The sequence below is a fragment of the Epinephelus moara genome, chromosome 2, assembly GCF_006386435.1.
Source record: "Epinephelus moara isolate mb chromosome 2, YSFRI_EMoa_1.0, whole genome shotgun sequence".
Lineage (NCBI taxonomy): Eukaryota > Metazoa > Chordata > Actinopteri > Perciformes > Serranidae > Epinephelus > Epinephelus moara.
Window position 1 is genome coordinate 39,981,485 of NC_065507.1, and position 24,636 is coordinate 40,006,120.

The 24,636-nt window shown below is 40.7% G+C and overlaps 1 protein-coding gene across 4 annotated transcripts in view; it reads left to right on the plus strand.

The window, feature by feature from the left end:
• Positions 1-24,636, plus strand: part of LOC126397419 (RNA-binding protein Musashi homolog 2-like) — a 499,199-nt gene that overhangs the window by 464,953 nt on the left and 9,610 nt on the right. For all 4 annotated transcript variants that reach the window (XM_050056179.1, XM_050056199.1, XM_050056189.1 and 1 more), the window contains one exon: positions 12,500-12,654. In XM_050056179.1, the coding sequence (XP_049912136.1) occupies positions 12,500-12,654 (155 nt within the window). The remainder of the gene's footprint in view (positions 1-12,499; positions 12,655-24,636) is intronic.

Genomic DNA, 24,636 nt, shown 5'->3' on the forward strand with positions numbered 1-24,636 from the left:
CTGTAACTCCAACTGTGCACTCCTGCTCTCTCCTCCAGCTCGCTCATACACACACCAGCAAGCGCACTCACACAGCCCTCGTCCCCGTCACACTCGCACCCCGCCCCCCTACCTATACTCATTCAATCCCAAACATGCCATTAACTCACAGAACATTGACATTATAACAGAACATTTACTGCAGGACAGCTTACCACACTCACCACTGGGTCGCTACAATATTGTAGCGACCCAGTGGTGAGTGTGGTAAGCTGTCAGTCAGTGTGCGGGCTGGAGATTGGTGCAGCAGAGAGGGGAGGGCTGCCCCGCTGGGTACTGTAAGTGAGTATGTGTGTATGAAGTGTGTGTGTTACGCTAGAAGAGTCAGAGTTTGGGACGGAGTCTTTTACGTGCTACCCCCTGGAGTGTTACCGGGGTTTTTGGAGTGCTCAAATAAACTGCCCTTTTTCCCGAATGCTACTCTGGTCTCCTGCTCGTGAGTGATTCATTACAATATCGTAACATGGTTTTTGATTTCTAAATAAATATTCACTTCGTTGCTAGATAGACCTACTCCTGAAAAACTCGTGTCTGCACAAGGCTTTTGGTCCTACGAGGCCACCGTCATTTACCCGACGGGAGGGGTGAGCGAGTGAGCCCTGCAATCTAGAATTTGACCACTGATGTCACTGTTTTCAACCCATTTTACACACTGGCCCTTTAATAGAAGGAGGAGAATTTGAAGCAGAGGTGCCCCTAAAGGGGGGCCAGGGGAGGCATGGCCACCCTAAAAAAATAGCTGGCCTCTTCACTGGCCCCTCCTGGAGAAAATATTTCGAGGCTGACATTATCTTGTGAAACTTGAGGCATCCATTGATGCCAACAATGGCAGCATAGCTTGTTAGGAAGGGGTCTAAATAACGGTCAAAAGTTAGGCTACATTTTGGCAAGGGAACAATTTCCAAGGGGTCTTTGAACTCTATGGGTACCCACAAGTCTCCCCTGAATGTAAGAAGGCTTGTTCCCAATGAATAGTGTTAAATGTACTCCTTCAAATTAATGCTGTATATTTGTCTTTTTATGGAAAATGACCAGCTGCCCATTTGAAGAACAGTGAATCACCTAACAAATGCAGATACAGATGTGTAACAAATTGTTGTGGAACTGAAAATGTTAACTGTACTGGCATTAGTCTCTGAACATCAAATTATTAGTAATATTACCATTAAAATTAGAAACCAAAGCATATCAGCACGGGATCCCATAGCTCTCATATTGACATAGTTCTCAAAAGGTCTACTTAAACAGCATAATGAAATTCAGATATGGCTTTTGGTTTTGGTGTGCCACCCCAACATTTCCAGTGGCCCCATTTGGCTACCTCTATGAAACATTTCTGGGGGTACTGCTGTGAAAATATGCAGCAGTGGAACCACCAGTGGAAGCATTTAATGTCTATGATTTTTGAGAACCAGGACCCAGGTTGTACCTGCTTCTAATATAGTAGGCTCCTCATTACTTAACTTGCCAGATAACACCATTTATCTAAACATCCTATGTCTCCTGTGATGTTTTCTGTTGAAAGTCATAAGATTGCCCCTGAAAGTTTAAGATTGGAATCATAATTTAGAAACCCAGTAGATGACTGAGATTACTGAAGTAATCTTCTATTGATTTATTCATTTTTCTTGTGATTCAGTGTGCAGTGTACTTCTGGAGATGTTTCAGTCCCCAGATTAAGCTGCAGAGTGAGCACTTCTCACTTTCACACTGCTCAGTGCTACAGGCAGCTGTGGACTCAGACTCACCCTGGGTCTGGGTCCACAGCTGAGACGGAGGTAGCTGCAAAGAGGCAAGAGAGGCTTTGCCTTGTCAGGCTCTAGGATGACATTATCTTCTGCCTTCCGCTTAGAAGTGGTGAATTTACAGCTCCCAGCAACTGAATACAATACAGTCTCTGGCGTTTGTTTGATATGTAGTGTTGGCAAAAATGTTGTTGCACATTTCCAATCCGTTGTTAGTGTAGTTAGCACAAATTAGTTCAGAGAGGTTACTTTGCTTGTTTACTATATTACGTGAATGCCACTGGTCACCCTGCATACTCCGCCAAGTTCTGTTCTAACTCTATATGGGGGAACAAAATAACAAGTAGTGAATATTTGTATTCCAAATCCAATTTGACTGACATAATTTTGAGTCAGGTTCGGCCCTAGAAAGTAGTAAGCTGTGTTTACCTTAACTATGAAAGGTTTTGGAAGAAATCAACTTCTCTGGCTCTGATTCGTTGCACTCAGAATGCTTTGTTACCCATGCATAAGGTAACTCCTTTTGGTGTTGCACCTTATTGCAAGTACTGCAATATTTACTGATTTATTCGACTGATTTATTCTTATTCATATTATATTTAGTGAGTCATTTCATGATATGTCACTAGATTCTATCTAAGTCATAATTATTATCATACTGTAATCATCCTTTTGCACCGGCATGACCCCTTAACATTTTCCAGACATTATAATGGCAGAGTGCCTTAACTTCGGAATAAGGGTCAATGGTTTGAGCTCAAGATTTTGATATTAAAAAAAGAAAAGAAAAAAATTGCCACATTTCCAGTATTATGCCAACAGCTTTAAAGTTAATTTTCTCAGCCCTACACTCTGCTGAGTTTAGGTATTTTGCCTTTGCAGGGCAGAATAGAGCTGCTGCTTGTAGCTAAAAAGTCATAAAGTACTCCTGAGGTCTGAGGTTACTTGGTACACCTTGCTAAATCAAGTGTAATTTAATACAACAGCACTCAGTAAATCCTACCATTGTGATGGCATCATATTGTATTCCGGTTTTGTTGACTTAGTCAAATAGGAGTTGGCTTAATGATTAAACATATACAGTATATTCATTTTTTATTGTTTTTACTTCCTATCTAAATTTGTTTTACTTTCTCTACTATTACCAAATACATTTTCTGCACTGTTTTTAACTATTTATTGTCTTGCTTTTAGCTCTTGTTTTTAATGATCTATTGTTTTTAATGTATTTCTCTTGTAAAGCACATTGAATTGCCTTGTGTATGAATGGTGCTATATAAATAAAATTGCCTTGCCTTGCCTTGCCTTGCCTTGCCTTGCCTTACCAAGCATGCTGGTATTGTAACTGGTATAAAGTTAACAGTCTGGTAGGTATTTTGGTAGATACACATTTAGGGGTCGTATACATGCAGCGTCCTTAACCGCCTGGAAAACGCCAGGTTGTGCACTGCGTGTAACTCTCATGCCTACTCTGTGCCAACTTTCGATAGCGCAGAAGCAGGTTGCGTCTATAGCTGCTAAGCAACCGTAAAAAGCACGAGCCTACTTACATGAAATTCTGAGTGCAGAGCTGATCTTCTTCCAGGCTCTGTTTTTGAAGTGAGTAGGCATGGGCAGGGGCGGACTAGGAAACAGATTCAGCCCGGGACATTCATCCTCTGGGATAAAGCCAGTCTCATCCTCCTCCTCATCACGACTGGGGTTAGTCCATCCCTCAGCTTCATTTTCCTTGGAACTGGGAGCACCACCTAACATTAATTGCATGCATCCACTGGAAAAAAGGAAGCACATATTTTCTTTTAGTGCAGGTTTAAATTATAATGACTTAATGCAATACCTAGTAGGCCAGTTGGCCTCTTGAACCGGACACCCAGAAGAAATATGCAATTTGCCAAAGCCAACCTTGCACATTACACACTCACAAACTTTAGCTAACGTTAATGCACCTGCTATAATGGCACTGTCGGCTCCGGCTCCATCTCCGTGGTTAGCAACACCAGCAGCCTCAGCCCATCAACCAAGGCCGCGACCAAACAGGTCGGTTATTTTGGAGCACTTTGCTGCCTCTACTTGTAAAGATTAAAGTTTTTTCTGCACCACCCTTTCTTGTTTTACCGGCTTTATCCATGTTTTCTGTCTAACGGTCAAACTAGCCTGGTCTGCCATGAGTAATGACTGCGGCTGAGCCAATCAGATTTGAAGAAAAATGAGAGCCTCTTTTGTATTGGAAGAGGCCGCTCTTATCTCCTCCTTCAAGCATCAAAACATCAGATTGACACCTATGTTCCCTCTGAACATCTCACATCTTTCTGAATATCTTTCTTTGACCACAGGGCCGGCCCCACTGGCCCACACCGGCCCACTTGGTGACCAGCCCATCGGGATTCGTCCCGAACATCCCGATGGCCAATCCGCCATTGGGCGTGTGCAAGGGCAGCTGTGGCTCAGAGGTAGAATGGGTCATCCACTAATTAGAAGATCAGCAGTTTGATCCCCCAGCTCCTCAAGTCCATACTTCCTCCAGCATGTCATAGTATCCTTGAGCAAGATACTGAACCCAAATTTGCTCCCGATAGCTGCTCCACTGTAGTGTGAGAGTGTTAAAAACGTTAAAAAAGTAGCAGGTGGCACCTTGAATGGTATCCTCGGCCAGTGTATGAATGTATGTGTGAATGTGACTCAGTGTAAAAAGTGCTTTGAGTGGTTGGAAGACAAGAAAGGGACTATACAAGTGTAGGTCCATTTACCATTAGGCCTGAAATATTGCCTGTGAGACAGATGTAAAACTCTGTGTAGACCTGCACTAAAATGATCTGCATCTCTTCAATGTTTATCACAGACTGATATTTACAGAGGAAGGGAAAGATATCTGTCGACTGTGATTGGTTGGTCCTCTTCACATTACATGGAGTGTGCACTGCTGTGTTCCAAAAGTTGAACTTAGTTTATTTCAGGGCGCAGCCATTGCATCCTTAAAAAAGGCACTCGGAACGTGTGTGTTTCTCTGGCATTTGAGCATGCCTGCTGTGCGTCTACATTAAAAACAATGGATTAGAGGGAGCAGAAAACACGGCATGTGTATGGCCCCTTACAAATGTGTTTATTTTTCATGCATAGGTGCCACTGAATAACACATGGCATACATTTCTGATCACACGATTTTAAGTATTGTTTGAAACTTTTCTGATAGTAGATGGTTGTTGCAGTGTGACCCTTTCATTTGCTTGATTCAAAAAGCCCTCCGCTGTATTGAGAGCACACACATTAGGTGTGTCACCAAATGGCACTCAGAGGGAGAAAAATTAGTAGATCTCAGTGTCAGAGTTTGGATGGGGTTTAGGTGGGTAGATGCTAGAATGTACCCCCTGAACAACAGTGTCTGGCATAGTCCCACCCTATTGTGTTGTGACTGGCCAGTACTAACCCTAACCTTGACCTCTCTGCTCTAACCCTAACAACTTCCAACCTCAACAGGCCAATCACAGCACACCAACACAGCAAAATAGAGTGGGACTTGGCGAACTCTGTTCAGTGGGTTTATTCTAGCTTTTACTGTTAAGGTGGCTTGGAGTTTCCATATATTTTTGAATATATTTCAAGGCAGTATTAATTGAAGATTTACAGATTTGATCCTAACATCAGGTCTGTATCAGTGGGCCTATCCAAACATATTCTAATGCCAAAAATAGAGCCGATCAGAATCTGATCCTTTCTCTGCCGTTTCTGTACTGTGCTGTTCTGTCCATCTTAGCCTGCTAATATTACAGTGTGGCTCTCCTTTACCACACTGCGAGGACTCCTCTTCATATGTGAGTGAAATGTAGAGTGTTTGAATGTTAAAAATTTCAAGGCACACCGGCACCAGTGATGCGAGTTCCAACACTGAGGTTGCTAAAATTGCTACGTGAATTATCAGTAATATATCAGTTCATTTTTTTCCTTATCAATCCACACTCAATATCCTGTAATGGCAAAGCAAAAACAGAATTTTAGAATTTTTGGTGAATTTAGTAAAAAGGAGGACACTTTACTCCACTACCACTTTTGGCAGCCTTAACAGCCTCAGGTCTTCTTGGGTATGCGACAGGCTTTGCACAACTGAATATCAGAATTATTTGCTACTCTTTTCTGCAGATCCTCTCAAGCTCTGTCAGGTTTGATGGGGACCAGCAACAGAAAGTCATTTTTTAGGTCTCTCCAGAGATGGTTTGGTTCAAGTCAGAGCTCTAGGTGGGCCACTTGCAGAGTTGCCCCTAAGCTACTCCTGCGTTGTCTTGGCTGTGTGATGAGGGTCATGGTCCTGTTGGAAGGTGAACCTTCAGATCAGGATCAGTTTTGATTATGGATCTCTTTGTACTCTGTTCCATTCAGCTTCCCCTCAACCCCAACCAGACGTCCAGTCTCTGTCTCTGAAAAACACCCACACAGCATGATGCTGCCACCACTATGCTTTAAAGTTGGAATGATACTGGGCAGGTTATGAACGTTGCCTGATTTTCTCCAGACATAATGCTTAGAATTTAGGTGAAACAGTTCAATCTTGGTATTATCAGACGAGAGAATCTTATTTTTCACAGTTTAAGAGTCCATTAGGTGTTTTTCTGTATCTTTCACTGAGGAGAGAATTCCTTCTGGCCACTGCCATAAAGCCCAGATCAGTGGAGTTTTGCAATGATAGTTGTCCTTCTGGAAGTTTCTCCCATCTCCACACAGGTCCTCTGGAGCTCAGTCAGAGTTACCATGGGATTCTTGGCCACCAGGCTTTTGCCATGACATGGCATAGTGTGGCATTGTGGTACACATATACACTGTGCCCTCAAGACAAAAGGTAAACACACAGGCCCATAGTACGATATTGTTCTCCATCCATAAACTAGGGCCGTAATGGTACATGTATTTGTGTCGACTTTCGGTTCGGCACGACCCTGTACCGAATTATTGGGCGCAGGATATTATTTTATTTTATTTTGTTTTATTTTAATTCCGTTTTTGCGAGCCGAACCATTTAAAATATCTAGTCCCCCGACGGACATAATTGAGTGACGGACCGAGTCCGACCGTACACACTTTGGTTTCAGGGTAAAATACGAAGATGGAAATAAACAAGTTGACAAGACAAAAGCAGTGTGCCGACACTGCAGAACAGCGGTCGGGTATGTACTTGGAAACACGTCTAACACGTCTAACACGTCTAACATGCTAACGCAAAGCGACACCACCCGAGTTTGAACGTTAACCGGCACGACTAGAAAAAGCAATCTGGTGCAAACTACGATATCGTCGTCGTTTAAAAAGAAAGAGCGTTTCCCTGACCATTGCGCTAAAGAAATAACCAACGCCATTGGATTTGAGTAAAATTGTTTAAGCTGCACTTTAGATATAAATGTTTTGTTTACTGCACTTTAACAAAGTGGGAAAGCTAAGTAAGTTCCTAGTAAAACTGAATCTGAGCAGGCTTTAAAGCTGACCAGCTGCACTATACTTTTTATTTTAATTGAGTAAAACTGTTAAAGCAGAAATGTATATTTATGTATTTCATTCAAAAAATGTGTTAAAAAAACAGCAGGATTTTATTTTTCACTTTTATATTTCTATTTTCATTCAAACAATGTGAAAAAGCAGGATTTTATATATATTTGTTTCATTCAAAAATTGTGTAAAAAGAGTTAACTGCTGTGGTGGTATGTTTTAATAAGGTTACCAATAAGTAAAAGATATTTAATAGTTGTCTATTTTTTTCATTACTGTACCGAAAAAAAACGAACCGTGACTTGTGTACCGAGGTACGTACCGAACCGAGATTTTTGTGTACCGTTACACCCCTACCATAAACCTATCTGGTTTTATGGTAGTTGTTATTTTGAAATGACACAGTTTCTCATAACGCAGTAGAGCATAGGTATCCCTGCCCATTCTCATGCCCAGGTCATCAAATACAAATGCTTTCTCATGCCCCTCAGCCTGTAATACCAAGACCAAAGGCCCCCTTTGGCATCTCCATGAGGTGCAGCGGGCTTTCACCCATTTCCAATGTAAACCCATCTGCAGTGATACTTTATGTGCAGAGCAACTGACGTAGTATGAAGAATGGGAAAGTCCTCTGACTGTGCGTTCACACCAAAAGCTGTCAGAGCTGCAAAGGCGTCAGGTCTAATTCATTTTCAGTGGATAGTCACGACCAGAGTTGTTTTGAGCTTCAAAAGCGATGAGCGGCGGCGTTTGGCGAATTGAGCAGCAAACCAAAGTTGAAGACTGGTTAATGTAGTGTAATGGTTACTGAAGTGTGTATACTGTACCTTTAAGTTGAACTTTAAAAGGCACGTGTTGAAGCAATGTACTCTGTGCACTGACAAATCACACTCTGGTTTATTATTTCATGTATTCCTATGACACACACACTCACTGAGCATTTAAGCATTGTGGTGGAGAAGTACCTAGGCATCATTTCTAAAAATAGCATGAGGATGGGCTCAGAAAACACTGGTGGAAAGTTAGGGGAATTACAGCTTGTCCTGAGAATGACCCTAGTAAGAGGAGGCGGTCTTAGATTGTCTAGGAAAAACATTACGAGTACGAGTAAAGAGGTGGGGTTTAGGATGAAAGGAGAAAAAGTGAAGGCTCAGCAGAAATATGACACCGTTATGGTGGTAGGATGAAAGGAAAAAAGTGGAAACTCAGCAGAAGTGGGATATCGTTACGATCAGAGCCAAGTGGGAAGGATTAAGAAAGAGACGACTCAGCAGAAAATCTTCACAATAAATACGAGTGCGCAAACAAAGAAATTTCAGTCTTGCTCCGGAGCTTGACTCATTGAGTTGTGATGTGTTTGTTGCCTGCGAGCACATTAAACTCAGTTGCATCTGATTCTACGTGTCTCCACTGATTTTTTTTTTTACCTCTGAGTATTTGAGTTTTTGATATCTAATGGAAAACAAAGAAAGTCCGTTCGAGAAGATGGGAACGAGGTCGCGAGCTTCCTGGCCCAGCTCCCGACCATTTGATTTATGCTTCTACATTAAGTTTATGCAAATTAGCTATGATGCATTGGAGCTGCAAATGACCAGCAACCAATCGGAATGTAGATGTCCATCACTTGTGTTGAACCCAGAGAACATCCTCAGAGACTTTTAGTTCCTACCACACATTCGTTCCTACTTTAAAACAAGCAGCAAGCTGTCAAACTGATCTATGTTCAGCCTGAAGTAGCGCTGGAACCTCTCCCCATCCAGCTGCAGCTCCCGCACCAGCTGATAATATACCCCGTGCTGTTGACGGCCCCGGAGGATATTGTGAATCCAGACCCGACGGTGGCGCAGGTACCACACGGCAGCACAAATTACAAGAGTGTCTTCTTCCATGTTGAATCGATACACAAGTTTTGACAAGCACACGTACTTATACAATTTCTTTATGTTCTGGAGCGCTTGTTATTAGCGGGAATGCAATTCATTTGCTCTCCTTACCACCAGTTTAACTAATCACACTGCAGGCACTCAAACCCAAACCATTCACAGTGTTTCCCCTAGGTTTACAGCTTTGGGGGGGAATAACAAATCCAAACATTTGCTCATATTCGGTTCGGGTTCGGCCCACTTGACATGCTGCTGTGTTGTGCTAAGGCTTATTCAAGTGCTGGAATTTGTTATTTACGTGACAACACCTGAACGCAACACAGGCTGTGTGTGTTTAATGTTTAATGTCCAGATGTTTTCATTGTCCAAACGTGAAAGTTTCTGTACTCAGGCAAATGCACAAAGTCACATTTCTGTGCTCCAGCCAGTAACCTGCTTTGCGGCTCCTTTAAATTGAGAAGCATAATCGGACGTTCAGAATTTGACATCATGAGCGACTTGAGCTGCTTTCGCTGCCACAAATATTTTACCAGCGGTGCTGCTAGAGCGAATTCAGCTATTTTGCAGCTCTGGCAGCTTTTGGTGTGAACGCACAGTCAGGCAAATTGTGATATTGGGCTTTAAAGATAGAATTGAATTGAATTGAATACAGATGTCAAAGGGTGCATCATCGTGCTGGTTTCTTTGGTGTTGGTATGACACACTGAAGGCACAAGTCAGTGGTGGTATTTGAGGACCTGAGATGAGAACACGTTTGGTGTTCCGAGCGATATTTTGTCTCCAATGATAGGCCTACTTCCCACTTCTTATCAAACAGATGGTCTGTGTGGCTGTCACTTCAGACATACTCAGAGGACTCTCACATTTTGCAAACAGGAAAAGAATCCAGGCACTCCAAACAAAAATGAGAACGAGGAAGGAAAGATTAGATTAAAAAGCCTTTAATATAATGGCCAACTCATTAAAAAGCCAACATGACTCATTAAAAAGCCAACATGTTTCGACCACTGTTGGTCTTCATCAGGGCTGGAGAAACAGATGCATCAAGGTGTGGTTTCATTTGGCTGCTGCTACTATATAGCTGAAACCACACCTTGGTGCATCTGTTTCTCCAGCCCTGATGAAGACCAACAGTGGTCGAAACATGTGTTGGCCATTATATTAAAGGCTTTTTAATCTAATCGTTACTTCCTCATTCTCATTTTTGTTTGGAGCGCCTGGATTCTTTTCCTGTTTGCAGTATTTTGGAGTTCCCTCCTTTTTTTCCAAGAGCACCCGATACATTTTTTGATCTACACTCTACAACACAGAGCAACTAGTTATTTGTTTTTCTATCTTTTTGACTCTCACATCTTCTTTACCAAATGAACTCACAGTATTGTTTTCAGAGCATCTCATGTAATCATATTATTAACATATTATATGCTGTATTTCCTTTACTTTACAATATATATTGTAATGCGCTTTACTCCCCTGACACATGACTTTAAAAGAAAACACAGTATGAGTGGAGTTCCTCTCCTTCAGTAACACTCTCCTCCTGGTGAATTGGGTCCATGGAAACGCAGCTCACCCCTGCAGTCTTTTAGCACACATTACCCACGATACCCTGTGTAATTTTCTGCCTGTCAGCCAGGCTAGGTCCAATGCTCCAAGCACTTTGGAAAAGATAATCACCATCATATATTTAAAAGTGGCTGGAGAAGGAGCGTGGGGAGTTTGTGGAGGGGAAGGGGATGTGGGTGTGGTGAAGTGTAGAGGCTCTCCTAGTGACAGGTGTTGATGAGATGAGGGGTATTGTGCCCAATCCCCATGTGCAACTTCTGCCAGGCATTCATAAACTGTCTGGCAGTCATATCTGAGGGTCCTGCTCAGTGGCAGAGAACACCAATGACAGGTCAAAAAAAAACCTTGAGGGTACGTATAGATCGTTATTCACTTGATTACTCTGTCACTCTACTCTCTTAACTGACCACTATTATACAAACAAAGTAAAACAGTAAATGAAAGATAGTGTCACATTATGTCAGTTAATAACATGATAAGACAAAACCAACAATGTATTAGTCCGTCTCTCAATCTCCGACTTTTTAACCTGTGACACTCAGCCCAAAGCCCACTGGTCCCTGCTGAGGATGTATTGCTTTAAAAATGGCAAGCGCTAATGGTGCTAACAGTGCTAACAGCAGGCCAGCTGTTAAGATAAATGGGCAGGGGGACAGCATTTTCCAAAGTGGGCCCCTCACCAACACTCATCAGGGGGCAAAATCACATGACAAAACACAAAATTGTAAACTGTCTGCAAATATAATCGAGTTAATCATATTACCCCATATAGTTTGTATCTATACTGTGTTAAGATCTTATTTTGAATACCAGAGAAGTCATATGTTTGGCCTAGGCCAAAAAACAAAACAAATAAGCCCTTCAATGAATAATTAGAGAAAAGTAAAATCAAACACTGATTGAAGAAATTACCACAAGATATTAAATCATAAGTTCAAATCAGGTGAACAATTTTTTTTTGTTTTTTTATTTATTCATTCAATCTTGAGGGCTACTTTATCAATTATTGGTCAAATTGTGTGCAGAAATGAAATAGTATAAAGAGTATATGGCTGTCAGCTCTCGGTTTTCCAGTCAAACCCAATGTATGTAATTCCAAGACTGTTTAGGAAAACACATTATGCAGAAATATTTAAATACACCATTGTGAAAAAAGGCAATGATCCTTTTTCCCTCGCCAACATTTAGCATAAATTCATTTAGCATTATTTATCCCTCTCTCTGACAAGGTTATATGTACCCTTTGACCCTCCCTGACAGCGGGCCTGGCTAACAGTGCTAACAACAGCAACAGTGCCACTGGAGTTAACATTGTTGACCTGTAGAGTGTGGGTGGGATGTTACACTTCCACGACAACACCATCCTGCCACCGTAGGTCAGGACTTATCAGTGGTAACTGCCATATGAGCACAGTGCAGAGCGGCAGTGATTAGCTAGGCAGTGGGACACAAACACAGGGACTAACATGCATGTACAACCGTCTACCAAAACAAAGAACAGAGAAGATCAGATTACAAGACACACAGAGATGTGAGTCCATGCTCTTATCAGGACACTCTTATTCCACTGTATCTTTACATGGCAAAAAGTTTGCTGCTTTTTTAATGTTCTGGATGTCATATACAGTTCCTTAAATTAGATTTGATTTAGGCTTTTGAACTAATTAGCATGCAATCAGGATACCAAGTTTAGTTAATAATATTCCTCCAGGCCAGGTCATGGTTATCTTTCATCTCTGAGTGTCAGTTGTGTTATACTTTTTCTGGATAATCTGTCTCCTGGCCCTTCCTCAACAGGAACCAACCCCACCCGGCCTGGAGCCTTTCCTGGTGCCAATAGTCCCGGCCCTGTAGCTGACCTCTACGGAACCGCCAATCAGGACTCTGCTGTAGGCAACTACATCAATGCCAACAGCCCTCAGCCGGGCTCTGGCTTCAGCCACAGCATTGCTGTGAGTATATCTATTTTTTCTTCACCATAATCATCATCATTATCATCATTATCATCCACCTCATCAGATCTCTTCACTAACTCCTTGTGGCTACATTCATTCCTCACTTTCTCACTCTCCTTATTTCGCCACTGACTGCAGAGAGGAAGGTCAGATAGAGAGCAGTCTGGTGAAACAGGGACAGTCCAAATATTGAATCTGTAATTCTGTCATACTTTCTGCAATCACTTTAACAGCTCCATAAAAAAGAAAATCATGTTTAACCGCTAACACATTACCATGAAATGTCTTAAGCTGTTAAAAGCTCAGGTTCAGGATGAGGTTCAATAATACATTTGTGCTTCCTAGCCAGTATTTTCTTTTTTGTAATTTTTCACATAAATACAGAGATACCGCATTGGCTGCTGCTGTCCGTTACAGCGATACATTGATGTGTCCGCCAAACTGGTACAGTAAAGTAAATGTTACTGTATTGTAACCCTAGTTCTATTAGCACAGGCGGAGCCCTCTAACTAGGGGCACTGTTTCTTCTCAGGGCTCATTAATGCTTAGTGTTACATGCGGAGATTGAGATGGACAGAGCCCTCTGTTTGTACTCTGCACTAATTTCGTCTGTATTTGTGTACATTTTCTGAAAGCTTACGGATATGGACGAAACGTACCAGTACCACTGGAGACTGCTGGAGCAGTGTAGAGTAGTTAGTAGTTAGTAGTTAGTGTAGTAGCAAGATTTGGCCTTTTAAATAATGGCAGAATGGAACAAATCTGTAATACAGTGAAAAGAATTATCCCTCCACATTTCAGGATGTAATCTTTCAATGGTCGCACAGACCACTGCCATCTGTAACACTGTCTCTTTTTATAGGTACAATATTACGACCTCCTCTACCATCGCCTAGTTTGTTATGTGAATCTTTTGTCTCTAGTCAATCTATTGCCATCTTTTGACTGTACATATGTTATATTAAGCCCAGTTCTATGGAGCTAGAACAGTCTCAAAATGAATAATATAATATAATATAGAGCAACCAGTAATATAATATATTAATATAATATATAATATATTTTTGTATATATATATACACACATATATATATATATATATATATATATATATATGACTCAAAACACAAACACATTTTCAACTAAATATGTTTCATTCCATATAAGTAAAGGAAACTCCACATATAAAAAACAAGATTTATCAATATATTTGTGATGCACACACAAATATTTCTTGTTTTAAATATGTGCAATTAAAATTCACAAATGTACGCATGTAAAAGTAATTGTAATTTTCATCAAATACATATTTGGAGGTTGTTACATTGATATATGAACTGTCGAACCTGCATTTACAATGTGCTTTTAATTTGTAAACTTCCCTGCATTTGTGTGTGCGAGTTTTGAGACTCCCCTGACGTGACTCGATTCACAAACGCATTTTTTCTAAGAGGGGATTGTCTGCAGCCAATCAGATGTCTCACTCCTATACAGCCAATCACATGAGTGCCTCCCCACGAGTGGTGTTATATGACGTCATTAAAGCGTGTGACTCCAGGTGGGAGTAAAGGTGAAGCTGCAGTACTGGAGGCTGCAGTTTCAGGACCGTTTAATTTTCCGAGCGAAGGCTTAGTAAAATTAATTAGTAATAGTAATGGCTCGCCCCGCCTGACCTCCACAGTCCTTTTTTTTTTGTTTGTTTGTTTTTTGTTTTAAGATTATTTTTTGGGCTTTTTGCCTTTAATGTACAGGACAGAGTGAAAAATGGGGGAGAGAGAGAGAGAGCGGGGGTTGACATGCAGCAAAGGGTTGCAAGCCAGAGCTGAACCTGCGACCACTGCAGCGAGGCATCGCCTCTGTACATGGGGCGCCGGCACTATCCACTACACCACCGACGCCCCGAGACCTCCACAGTCCTCTCAGCTCCTCTCACCCACACTTAAACACCCATCCTGGGCTACACAGTGTTGACCCGTCCCGCTGTCCTGCTGGAGTTTGTTCTGTGTTGATTTATATGAGAAGAGGGAAAGATCGCCGGCCGCTAGGCTAATCAATACAATGTAAAATGCCATAGGCTTGTGCTAATAAAGTTAGCATGTTGTATTTGTGGGGAAAATGTGTCCGCATTAACACATTGTCTGTCTGTGAATGCTGTGAGTTGTAGTGAAGCTAATTTTTGTACTTGTGTTTGAAACTGTCTCTATGAAGACATGTTTAATGTGTGTTTAATGTGTGTTTTGAATCAATTAAACTTTACAGCACTTCACAGAAACCTCCGCCGCCGACTAGCGTTTTGGAGGTGTAACTGCAGGTACACACTGTAGGTGACGTGTGTAGGGTCTATGCACAACCATAAATCCATAAATAAAATCTTAATTAACTTTATTGATATGTCAGTCAATACAAAATTGTAGACAAAACAGAACATGAACTCAATACAATGCCAGGGGGGGGTTACATCATACGTAACATTTTGATGGCTTTTCTGTGGATAGAACGTTGGATTATTATAATGTAATGTTTGAACTCCTTTTCAAAAATTAAAAAAGATGGTTTATGATTAGAGAACAAAATTAAGTTGATGATGTAACATTGATCTTTGTTGTTAGCAGTATAGTAAAGGAACCAGAGAAATGTTTTGGGAAATAAATGTACAGACATCTGGCCAAAAAACACATGAAAAAGGGCAGCCATAGATCCCCTTTTACTCCCACCTGCGTGCGCTTTAATGACGTCATATAACACCCCTTGTGGGGAGGCACTCATGTGATTGGCTATAAAGGAGTGAGACATCTGATTGGCTGCAGACAATCCCCTCTTAGAAAAAATGCATTTGTGAATCGAGTCACATCAGGGCAGTCTCAAAACTCGCACACACAAATGCAGGCAAGTTTACAAATTAAAAGCACATTGTAAATGCAGGTTCGACAGTTCATATATCAATGTAACAACCTCCAAATATGTATTTGATGAAAATTGCAAATACTTTGACATGCGTACATTTGTGAATTTCAATTGCACATATTTAAAACAAGAAATATTTGTGTGTGCATCACAAATATGTTGATAAATCTTATCTTTTATACGTGGAGTTTCTTTCACTTATATATGGAATGAAACATATTTTTGTGTGCATTGAAAATGTGTTTGTGTTTTGAGTCATATACATACATATAAATCCCCAAATACATTTGTGAATCCTTTTTTGTGCATTTATTAATTTCTGTGTACATTTATTTATTTTGAGACTGTTCTAGCTCCATACAGTTCAGACCAAAGATTCACAATGAGACAAAATTGTTTTCGAGCATTGCAGAGAAAAGTTGCAGTGATGTGAGCTGGTCTGTCTGAGCACGACTCAAGCCAGCTGATGGTGTCTCCTGTAGCTTAGCTGGTCAAATCGCTCGTGGCTGGTTTTATAAGCACATCACCTGTTTAAATAGCCACTTGGCTTGTAGTGAAGTCTGCTGGCCAAGTCAAAATGACGGCAGACAGCGTTTTCACTTGCTGCTTCATCCCCCCAAGCCCTCTGTTTCTGTCCTCATGTTGTGCCAGTGTCGGATGGTGGTCGGCTGCTGCTGCTCCTCTTTATTATGAATATAGTCCAACTGATGCTCATTTTGTTTCTGTTGTTCACCCTTTTATTACTACTACAAATGCAAATGCAACTGTAGCCAGTATCTCACCATCACTATCCTCATTCATATTTAAGAGGCTACACATTATATCCAGCCACAAAATAAGCCTGAAAAGCTGGAAATCAAAACTGAAGTATAGAGTTGTTGCATAGAGATAATACACCATCTCATTTAGTTACATTAGTATGAATGTTTTTAGAACGTTGCAGAACGATATATTGCAAGTTGTTACCTGTTTCACCTCATCTCGTTGCGAATATTTGGTCTGAACTGGGCATTAAGGGACGCATGGAAGTATGAGGGCAGTGATGTTGGGGGCGGCAGTAGCTCAGTCCATAGGGACTTGGGTTGGGAACCGTAGGGTCGCCTGTTCAAGTCCCCGTCCGGACCAAAAATATGGAGCGTGGACTGGTAGCTGGAGAGGTGCCAGTTCACCTCCTGGGCTCTGCCGAGGTGCCCCTGAGCAAGGCACCGAACCCCCCAACCGCTCAGAGCGCCTGTCATGGGCAGCCCCCTCACTCTGACATCTCTCCACTTAGTGCATGTATAGGTCCAGTTTGTGCATGTGTGTGTTCGGACCTGTGTGTAATTGACAACAGAGTGAAAAATTGAATTTCCCCTCGGGGATTAATAAAGTATATAAAATTTAAAAAATAAAAATTTCAGCCACTTGCTGAAGAGGGTGAAGGGTGGCTGTCAGCCCCATTATAGGCCCCATTAAGTATTCACGAAGGCAAGTCTTTGTTGGCTGGCTACATTTATGTAAATTTCAGTTTGTAAATACATGCTCATGACAGAAGGAGAGTATTACCCATAAAGCCCTGTAAAGGCCTGTGCTAAAAGAACTAGGGTTACAATATTGTAACCTTTGTTATACCCTGTTTCCTGCATTTCTTTCATTAAAACATCCAGTAGCAACACAAAAGTCTGGCATTTTTTATTATTTTAACTGGTCAGAACAACGCTGCATTGATGCAATATCTACGTGGATATATCTATGACATCTTTATTTGCTGTGCTATGCCACAATGTGACTTTGCACAGTATATCATCACCTCACTGTCACTGCTGTTTGTATGTCCAGCAGGTCACAGTGTAAAAATGCCTATACATATGGCAATGTCATCATGAAACAAGTATTTCTTAAACTGAAACTCCTGGATGCCCTCCAGAATTGGGATACCTAGAGGGTCCCTGTAGGGAATAATACCAGTTTAAAAGACTGAAGTAAGTCCTTTGCGAATTACTGTTATGAGAAGATTTCTTCGGGCCCTTTCATACCTGGCCAACTGATAACATCAGTAGCTTGTGAACTTCTAGAACAAATTGGGTACAGATGAAAGCCGGACTTGTTTGGTCATCATTTATGTTGTAACTGCAGTATATTACCTATTACACCTTTACACACACTTATCTTGTTCCATAATTAACAATGCAGCTTGTTCAAAATCAGCCTCTGACTCCAATTTGTCCAACACGTTCCCAAACCAAAGTGGCTTTCTCATGCCCCTCACATGTGATACTGATACCAAAGGCACCTTTTTATGTCTCTATGTGGTGCACCCTTTAACATATGTATGTGAAGCACAGCTGTCCCCTGGGTGAAACTCCTAACACATAGCTGTCAAGCGGTCACATTTAGGTTCAGGCAATAAAAGTACTTGGTTAGGTTTAGAAAACATGTTTTAGGTTAAAATAAGATGTAACATGTCATAAATATGTTATGAGAGTAACATACGTCTGTCATGAACAGGTGTGAGTTACGTGAAGTTAGATTTAAATATCATTGACGTAATGATAAAACAGCATTGAATTTTGGTTTACAAAGGACAGAAAAAGTTATCTCCTGGATGAAACTCCTGTTTGACTCATCCATCTCCCCTCCTTCCCACCCACCCTACATGGACTTTCTTGCTCTTTATAATACATCAGTTGCTCTAAATGGCAAATAATGCCCAGATGGGTTTGCATTGGAATTTGAATTGGAAGCCCAGTGCGTCAGTATCACACACTGAGGGGCATGACATGAGTGTTTGTATTTGACGACCTGGGAATGAGAACGGCTGGTTTGTCTGCTAGTTTGAAAAATGATTTCTAATATGGTCTACATCAGTTGAACAGAAGAAATACAATCTGAAAGTGATTCATTCATTTGACTATTGAGATTTATAATTATGTTGGCTGATAATGGTTACGTGAAATGCATTATTTCTATGCATGACATATCAACCAAAGTGTGCTGCAATGTATTCTGAGTCTATCTCAGAATACATTGTGCTAGATTCAGGGTAAACCCTGGACAAGTCACCAATCTATCCCAGAGTTAACATATACAGAAACAAACAAATTCACACTCCACACCTGTGATCAATTTAGCTTTTCAAATTTTCCCCAACCTGCATGTCTGTGAACTAAGGTAGGAAACCAGAGCAGCCCACACACATAATGGGAGAAAATGCAAATGTGGCGAGGTTGAAGGAATTTTAAAATTTGGATAAAATGTTATAAAACCAACAACGCCACCTAGGTTAAAAGAGCCTAGGACTTTTTTTTTTTTTTTTTTAAGACAACACAGGTTCTTATTTACAATTAGGGTTGAGCAGAGTTAAAAAACCACAAATCCAGTAAAAGTTAAATACAAGATTTATTATTAAAAAAGTGATAAAATAAAATAAAAACCCCAGCCCAAAGTCTCTCCCAGCAGTCCAACCGTCCTGTGTACTGGTCCCACTCTAACCCGAAGGTGGCAGACCCCAGACCTTGAATGTGGCGACGGGCAGTCAGTCACTCGTCGGTTGGAGACACATAAGAGAGAGAAAATCCCGGGATAAGTAGGCTAGTCAAACTAAAATTGTTCAACAATTAAAAAAGGGAAATCCTGATTGAAATGGTTTAAAATAGGCAGAAATTTAAAGGTACTTAGCTGCAAGAGGGGTGCATCATGATTACACCCCTCTGCTTTGTTAAGAACCGCTCGTGACCATAACAACCATCCCAGACATAGTAACACGTTATCGGGCAATGGAAAGTAGATAGCCTTAAGGTAGATGTTGTAAATTACTTTTATTATAACAACGTTTTGTGTGATAATGTATGCACTGTTTAATAAATGAGTAAACATCGACACAGGTGCTCTGTTATTGCCTCAATATTTGGACAGATGTATTTTCATTGCAAACTTCAACTGTAAAGAGCTAGATGCACAGCCATCAGAATATGTGACCTCACTGTATCTGCATAATAATGAGTTTAAACCTCAAAATAACTGTTTTCAATCCTTCTGTTATCCTCTCACATTAATGTGCACACATATATTTGTATTTGGGATCATCACAGAGATAGAAACACAGAGGTCACATATTCTGATAGCTGTACAGCCAAAAACAGGTCCTAGCTGCAGGATCAGCACCTTGGGGAGCTCTGCGGCAATCCTGACAGCTGTGCTCTGTTATATGATGAAAACAGGTTTGAATAATATTCCACAGATATTTAGTAAGATCTTTCTTGTATTAGTGATCCCACGCCTGCTTTACCTTGGGGAGCTTGGGTGCCTGTCTGCTGTCCCCGTAGATCTGGTTCTGACGGGCCTTCACCTCCCGCATGATGAGATCTGTCTCCTCAGCTGTAAAACACTCACTCTTTCCAGTTGGTAGGTCCGCCATCTAACTAGCTCTCCGCCGTGCGCTCCAATCGCGCCTCGTTTAAAGGGAATGAGAGGTGACACTCTGATTGGCTTATTGAATGACACGCCCAAAACACACCCATGACTAATTCACAGAGTAAGTCCAACCCTTTTAGACTCTCCGCCATGGCGCACAGTCTGAAAACGCGCTGTCTAACTAGCAAGTGACTGGGACACGCCCATGCACTGCACTCCTGGCGCTTCGCTTTTTAGACCATCTAAATAGGGCCCTATGTGTTATCTGGGACAGATCAGCAACTTGTTCAGGGTGATCATTGCCTTTTGCCAACTCTATGCAGGGATAAGCTTAAGCCATCTGTAAAACAAAGCAGATGGATGGATGGGTGGCTTTATGGTTGGATCATTTTCTAACAGTTAAAAGACAAGGCTGATGTTAATTTATCATTTTCTTTTGTCAACAAATCCTATGTAAAGACTGAAACCAACAGTTTTTCAGTCCATATTTGAATACATTCTGGCTTACCTACCCTATCTGTGGTTCTGTGGCACTGATTCCTTCAGACATAAATCTTTGAAATCCGCTCAAATCCGCTCTTTTTTAAGGCCCAAGGTTTTTTTTTTAAAGGCTCAGTAATTCCAAAAACAACTGCTATTTGGAGTTTCTATCAACCTTTACTCAAACATGAGGGACCAGTGCGTTTTGGGGGATTATTTTCAGCAGTGGATTAATCCACATTTTTTGCTGTAGTAAGTATTTGTAGCAGCAGGATGGTGTATGTGGGTTTGAGGCAAAATAAACTACAGTGTGTGTGTTCATAGTAATGAAAAGATATGTCACACAGTGAAACAGTGTGGCTCATTGATTCATTGATGTGTTTTAATTTTTTTTGGACAAAAATGGAGCTCAGTGGCACAGAGGAAGAAGATACACCAAGCTTTGATACACACAGTACTTGTTAGTAGATACACTCACTGTTGGTTTTTGATTTTAAAAGGGATTTAGTGACAATTACGTCACTGGAATTATGTGCCATATTTCCTAACCCCAAAAAAAAGGTGGAAAAACAAACAAATTAAAAAGCTGTAATTATGATACATTATGCACTAGTACAACATTAAAACATTCACAAACATGTATTTTAAACCAGTATTCTGTAAACAAACAAATATTGGATAATTTGTATATATAATAATATTGGATTTTTTTATGTAACAACATCTTACATCTTTTATTGCAAAGTATGCTTTAGAGACAACTCTGTCTTAATGAATCGTCCAACAGTATTCAGTTTTTCGAAGCATGTGTGAATAATTATAGGTCATGCTGAGGATCTTAAACTGTTGATCCACTGAGGCTTTACATGACCTGAGAATGTTTTTAAGTTGGTCATTTTCAGATACAGTAAGAAAACCAACAGTATTTTATTTTACTTGAAAGTATAAGTTTCAGTATAAAATTAGGCAAAGTAAATCAAATGTTGGTATGTTTGGTTGCAAAATACATCTGGAATAGATTGTGATTTACAGTTATTACAGTTTAGTTCAAATCTTCATAGATAAAAAACGGCTCTGTCATTTCAGAAATTAACATTTTGTAACTAAACTTTTGATTGCATTGCCCTTTCTGATAAAGTCATCTAGGTGAATTTCCATTCATGCTGGCATCACATCCTGTCAATCAAGTACACTCACAGTTTGCTACTTTTTGCATCTTTTCCAAAGAAATGCATACTGACAATTACTAATTGTACATTTTAGGGTCCACTGATTGCGACAGCTTTTACAAATGGATACCATTGAAAGCTAACAAGTGACTGGTTGCCATCTTATTTAAGGTATTATATTCTATTTCTATATCACAACCCTATCTGCCAATACAAACATGTCTTGTTCTTGTTTACCTTTTACACTTCTTATTTTCCCTGTCATTTCTGCTACTATCATTAATTTTAGACACTGTTCCTAAATAAGATGTCACAGCTATTCACAGGGCTTGTGCTGGAGCAGCTGTATAATAGAAAAATGGCAAGCCCTTTGAAAAGTTGTATGAAAAAATAAGTTGTTAACTATAGTTGGATTCTCCCCAAGGCATCTTTTCACTGTAACTTCACTGTAACCATGGTTTGTCTCATATGCATGCATACTTTTAAAACAGTTTTATAAGAAACCTTTTTTCTTCAAAATCTGCTTTACTTTACCCTCACAGTTGCATTCTCTGACATTTGCTCCATTAGTTTTTGAATTCTAGAAGGAAAGGTGGTAGTTAGTGTTATTCACCATGTTTCCCTTTCTCCCTCTGAATATTCAGTTTTGAAATGACTACATTTTTGTGTATGTCAAATAACTATAAAAGAAGCTTTTACGTTTTTTTTTTTGTTTTTGTTTTTTTACTTTTGTCTCTGTCATAAATTTTATTTGCCTGGCACTCATTCTTTGCTGGGACTAAAACCCATACTGCCATTTTACAAGTTGCACAACATGTAAAGATTTTATGATGAGCACAGAGCTACATTTGCTCTTACATTTTAACTTATTTTGATGAAGACATGAAATAGTGATCATTAGATTCAAACAGACTTGATTTGGCACACTCATTTTCATAGATGCATTCTTGTTATTCATAAACTGTGGAAAATGTATTACATCACATTTATTTAGCTGACACTTTTATCCAAAGTGGCCTACAATATGTGCATTCAAACATGTGGGCACAAACCAAATAGTACCAGAATTATGCATATACATAAACTTCATCAAGTGTGCTGAACTACTTCAACTACTTCTTTTAGACACAACAGGAGATAGAGACAGAGGTTTTTATTGGTTTTATTTTATAGGCCAAGTTGCAGTCTGAACAGATTTTTCAGTGTGAAAAATAAAGTAAATGGTAAATGGACCTGCATTTGTATAGCACCTTTCTAGTCATCCGACCACTCAAAGTGCTTTTTACACTACGAGTCACATTCACCCATTCATACACACATTCATACACTGGTGGCCGAGGCTACCATACAAGGTGCCACCTGCTACTCAATTTTTAGCACACTCACACACCGATGGAAGAATCATTGGGACTGCAGACTGGAGGAGCCAGGGATTGAACCACTGATCTTCCGATTGATGGCCAGCCATAGTAGTGTAGCTTCCGCTGTGCTGATGTCAATGGGGAGTTCACTTGGCCATTATGGAGCCGGGTCAGCAAACAGTTGTGATTTTGTTGAGCGGCAGCCAGGCCCCCTTTTTAGTGAGAGAGTAGCAACCTGATTGGTAGTAGCTTAGTGTAATAAACGGGCTGGGGTGTACGGTTTGACCTTAATGTAGGATGAAACTGAGCCATTCACAGCACAATAGGCAAGCACCAGTGTCTTAAATCAGATTCAAGCAGACAGTGGTAGTGTAGAGGAGCAGCATAGTGTCTGAGAACTTGGGTAGATTTTAAACCAGCAGGGCTTCTGCATTCTGGATGAGCTGCAGAGGTCAGAAAGCACATGGAGGCACACCAGCCAGGAGCAAGTTGCAGTTGTCTAGGTACAAGAAAACAAGAGCCTGGACCAGAACCTTAGCCACCTCCTGGGTGTGGAATAGGCACATACTCTTGATGTTGTAGAGAATGAATCTGTATGAGCAGGTTGTTGCAGCAATGGACAGCTAGTCATCCAGTGTACCTCACAGTCTGAGCCAAAGACAATACAGAGTTCTCAATGGTGATGGAGAGGGTATGGATGGGAGAAACCTTTACCTGAAGGAGAAGCGCACATCCACCAAGAGATGTTGGCCAGGCATGCAGAGATTTGTCCTGTCATGGCTGTGAAAACCATAAAAGGAGGAGGGGACCCAGAACCAAACCCTTGGGAACCTCCAGTAGTGAGACTGCAAGGTTAAAACAGTTTGTCTTTTTTTTCGGTTAGTATTTTCATAATATTAAATGGCCATTTTCCTTACTGTATGGCTTGCAGTCCTTATCGCTGCTAACGCCACTCTGAACTATGAAAGATGGTAGACAGACATCAGCTACGTCTGCGTCTTTACACCTGCCGGCAAGGAGCTTTTCTGAGAGAGTGTGACATGCAAAATCTATTCTACCAGTTCCACCTGTCTTTTCTGTAGGTGCTATTACCAATCAATCATCACTGACAATGCAAAATTATGCCTCCTTTTAATGATACCACTGAGTTGGCATAGTGGCAGCCCAGCCATAGAGGGCTCCAGCAAAAGAAATAAAAGGAAAGAAAGGAAAAACAAACAAAAACTAGAATTAGTGCCTTGCGGTTACATACCTTCACGCACCAGTTAAGATCCTCTTACAGTTTATATCCATGTCTGTGAAAACATGGCTGTTTCACACCCATTGTCCCCCCCAACAGCACATATCTACACAATCAGTACAGTTGACCCTGACCTTTGAACACAAAATTCAAAATCATTTTATTTAAAGAAATTTCGTTAAGATGTTCTTGAGATATTGTGTTCACAAGATAGATGCAAGGTCACACTAACCTTGACCTTTGACTACCGAAATCCAATCGGTTCATTGTTGAGTCCAATCAATCAATCAATCAATCAATCAATTTTATTTATAAAGCCCAATATCACAAATCACAATTTGCCTCACAGGGCTTTACAGCATATGACATCCCTCTGTCCTTATGACCCTCGCAGTGGATAAGGAAAAACTCCCCAAAAAAACCCCTTTAACGG